Here is a 4,367-nt window from a genome sequence, read left to right on the forward strand (position 1 = left end):
TCTCTCTCTCTCTCTCTCTCTCTCTCTCTTTCTTTCTCATCTCATCCTCCTTGGAGATTCATTTTGAGTTCCTTTTCCAGATTGGGCTTTGCAAGCATGATGGAATCACTTTGATTTTCCTTTTCTTTCCCCCCTCCCGGGGGGCTTTTTCTGTATCCAACTCACTCCCCCTTCCTCTTTTAGACCTGAATTTTTTATTTTTATTTTTTTAAAAAAGTTTGCAGTTGTGTCAGTAGATGAATTTCACAGCCCAGTCGAAAAATGTCAAGGGCCAGAGCAGAGCTGAAGAGAGATGCTTCCAACACTTAATTTAATCTAGCCAGCACAAAGATTTTTTTCTTTTTTTTTATCCTCAGCTATTTGGCCCGTATTCACCCTCCTTCCCCTTCCGTTCAGAAAAACCACAGTATTTCAGGATTTGCACAATGATCAATATTATTTCTTCACATTTTCTGGAAGTAGAAATTGCATTTCCAATTTCAACTCAAACAATACAGTGCAGGCTCTCCTTTTCGACAGGGGAGTTGGAAAAAAAAATCACACGCATTCTCTGCATGTTCAAAGGCTCAGAATGAAAATAATCAATAAAAATAATATCTGGCTAGGAAAGATGTTAAGAAAACACGCAGATTTTAAAACCGGAACTATTTTTATTAGGTCTATTATCAGGAATATATGATAAAGAAAGTGTATATTTAATGTTGCATGCATTAACAGCAGCATGAATTGTATTTGCTCAGTACTGGAAAAATGAAGAAACACCCTCTGAAGAAGAGACCATCATGAAAATACTGGACTGTGCAGAAATGGATAGACTTACACTGAAGATTAAAGAAAAGAAGACACAGAATACTTTCAAATATGGGATGCATTTTATCAGTAGCTGGAAAAACGGGGGAGAGATTAGGATTTTAATGTGCATTATTAAGTAAAACAAAGGGACCCAGACACCACGTTGTTTACTAAGCACTTACGAATTGCAAATGTAGAAAACTAATAAAATATTATAAAAAGGAAAAAAATAATCAATCTGATGACCTGCTTAGGGGGAATTGACCGTCTGGAATTAAGACCAAGAATCGCTTTAGGCAGAGACAATGAAGTTAAATTTGGATTTGTGCAGAAACAGTCCAGTCTGTTTACAACTCTCGTCTTACGCAGACAGCTGGGACCAGAACTTCCTTTGCTGAGTAAGGCTGTTGCTAAGCAAGTCACGCTCAATTTTATATCCTTTTGTTCCATGGTTGTTAAACACATCACTGCAGTTATTAACCGAAACATGTGGTTGTTAAGTGAATCTGGCTTCCCCCATTGACTTTATTTGTCAGAGGCCAGCTGGGAAGGTCACAAACAGAGATCAGGTGACCCTGGGGCTGCTGCAACCATCTGTCCACAGCCAACTCGAGAATCAAAACTCCAGGTTCATTCCGTTTCCGAAAATCTTAACTGTTTATTGAATACACGGCATGGTAATGTCGAAGCAAAACTAACTCCGAGCTTCCCAGACACCAGTTCATAGAATTAAGCAATAATTTCCCCCAGCAACCTCTCACGTTGTCCATGTAAACAATTTCACTTTGTTATGGGAACCGTCTGTTTCCTCTCTGCACCTGCTGCTGTGTCCTTGAAAAGGTTTCAGGCTCTCACCGTCTTCAGTGGAATCGTAGAGGTTTCGTTTCTCTTATCTATCCAATTCTAAAGCAACAACTTACACCACCACCACCCCACTCTAAAGGCAAGTTGAAACGAAGAGGCACGTAGCTGCAGAAGTTTCATTCTTGACACTATTGTAGATACGAGTCAACGGCCAATCGCCCGCATTTTGATCATGTGACCGTAGGGATGCTGCTACAGTCATCATGTCAAAGCAAGAACATCTGATGTTAGCAGCATTGATACTAGGGTGGGGAGGAGGAGGAATGTGCATGGGAGTTAGTTAGGCATAACAATATTGCAACTAGTGTGAGAACCAAGGTTTTTTGAAATAAGAGATGATAAGAAATGGTGGGTTGGAGAACTGGAGGGAAAGCCTGCATTTCAAACTAATTGGAGAATGTGATTTATGACTGCTAAATAGAGGAGGGAATTGTGCTTGATACTATGTGCTCAGGGGAGGGGAATTCAGATTTTGGCTTGGCCTATGTAAGTGCCGATGCTATGCTACTCGAATAAAGATTCTTTAAGGTAAACAATGCCTCGAAGTTCTTTGAAGAGTTTCATCTGTCGGAACCATGACACATAAGTGTGGGGACCGGTCATAAGTCACTTTTTTCAGTACCGGTGTAACTTCAAACCATCACTAAATGAACGGTCAGGAGTCAACCGACTATAATGTTGTCATGGTTCCCACATATGAAACTCTTCAAAGAACTTTGAGGCATTGTTTACCTTAACGAATATTTATTTGAGTAGCAACACATCGGGCATGTACATAGTCCAAGCCAGAATCTGACTTCCCCTCCCCTGAGCACATACTATCAAAGCACAATTCCCTCCTCTAACTAACAGTCATAAATCACATTCTCCAATTAGTTTGAAATGCAGGCTTTCCCACCAGTTCTTCACCCGCCATTTCTTATCATCTCTTATTACAAACAGCCTTGGTTCTCACCCTTATACAGTATTGTTTTGTCTAACTAATCTCCCATGCACATTCCTCCTCCTCCTTCCCCCCCCCCCAGTATCATCTAATTCTAACTCTAAGAGTAAAACATAAAGTAAAGGAAAATGGCTGCATCTCCATATGTTGTCAAAGCAAGAACATCTGATGTTAGCAGCGTTGACAAATGTATTAGGAAAATCGCAGTCATTTTCTTTGTTGTTGTTAGTTGCGAAGTCGTGTCCGACCCATCACGCCCCCGTGGACAATGTTCCTCCAGGTCTTCCTGTCCTCTAACATCTTCTGGATGGTCATTTTCTACAGGGCCTTCAATGGATCATGGCGTCCTTCATTCTCTGTTTCTCTCTTGTCACAACAGACTCCCTGAAGTCCGAATTTCGGACAACGGACCGTATGAATGTCACGTGGGGATTTACGACAGGGCGACGCGTGAGAAGGTGGTCCTGGCCTCAGGCAACATTTTTCTCAACGTGATGTGTAAGTAATAACGATCTTCCTCTTTCATCGACCGCTGTTGATTAGGTGGGAATTCATTATATAACCCTGTGTGTGTGTGTGTGGGGGGGTGTCTCTTAACCCCAGCAACTTTTCACATATATTCCACTTCGCAGATAGTCCTTGAGTGACGACCGTAATTAAGTCCAAAAGTTAGGTTGCTAAGCGAAACATTTCTTAAGTGAGTTTTGCCCCGTTTTACGACCCTTCTCGCCACGATTGTTAAGTGAACCCCTGCAATTGTTGAGTTAGTAACGTGGTTGCTTAAGTGAATATGGCTCCCCCATTGACTTGGCTTCTTAGAAGATCGCCAAAGGGGATCACGTGACCCCGGCACACTGCGACCGTCGTAAATATGAGTCAGTTGCCAAGGGTCTAAATTTTGATCACCTGACTGTGGGGGATGCTGCAAACGGTCGTAAGTCTGAAAAGCAGTCCTAAGTCCCCTTTTTCAGCGCCGTTGTAACTTTGAACAGTCACTAAATACACTGCTGTAACTTGAGGACTACCTGTACCCTTTTATTTTTATTTTATTTTTTGTAACTGGGGGAGAAAAAAAACACATGCTAGAAAATCTGCACGCAACATTGCCCAGGGAACAATTTTTAGCCTGATGTTTTGCTTAGAAAAACGAAAGCAAATTGCACTATATCATTTTTTTTTTAAAGCCTTAATTATTCCTTACATGCATCTAAGGGACACTTGCAATGAACGGTGGAATTGTACCTTTTATCACACGTTTATTTATTATTTATTTATTAAGAGGCGTGGTGGCGCAGTGCTTAGAATGCAGGATCGCAGGCTGACTCTGCCCATAGCTAGCAGTTCGATCCTGACCGGCTCAAGGTTGTACTCAGCCTTCCATCCTTCCGAGGTCGGTAAAATGAGGACCCAGATTGTTGGGGGGCAACAGGCTGACTCTGTAAACCACTTAGAAGGGGCTGCAAAGCACTGTGAAGCGGTATATAAGTCTAAGGGCTATTGCTATTGTTCTTCCTTTCCCCCTTCCTTCTTTACTTCCTTCCTTCCTTCCTTCTTCCATCCATCCATCCATCCATCCATCCATCCATCCATCCATCCATCCATGGTATGCAATGGTTAAAATGCAGCTTTGCAGTCTGACTCTGTCCACAGCCAGGAGTTCGATCCTGACCGGCTTAAGGTTGGTACTCAGCCTTCCATCCTTCCGAGGTGGGTAAAATGAGGACCCAGATTGTTGAGGGGGCAATAGGCGGATCCTGTAAACCGCTTA

General features: G+C 42.2%; 1 protein-coding gene across 1 annotated transcript in view; it reads left to right on the forward strand.

Annotated features, from left to right (window-relative positions):
* Nucleotides 1-2,231: 2,231 nt before the first annotated feature.
* The window catches only part of LOC107299815 (immunoglobulin superfamily member 21-like), a gene marked incomplete at its 3' end in the record, with an annotated part of 28,808 nt that continues 26,672 nt past the window's right edge, over nucleotides 2,232-4,367 (forward strand). Inside the window, exons 1-2 of the mRNA XM_015829153.1 lie at nucleotides 2,232-2,254; nucleotides 2,979-3,097. Coding sequence (XP_015684639.1) covers nucleotides 2,232-2,254; nucleotides 2,979-3,097 — 142 coding nt within the window. The remainder of the gene's footprint in view (nucleotides 2,255-2,978; nucleotides 3,098-4,367) is intronic.

This window comes from Protobothrops mucrosquamatus, unplaced genomic scaffold (assembly GCF_001527695.2).
Source record: "Protobothrops mucrosquamatus isolate PMUCROS unplaced genomic scaffold, P.Mucros_1.0 scaffold5533, whole genome shotgun sequence".
Lineage (NCBI taxonomy): Eukaryota > Metazoa > Chordata > Lepidosauria > Squamata > Viperidae > Protobothrops > Protobothrops mucrosquamatus.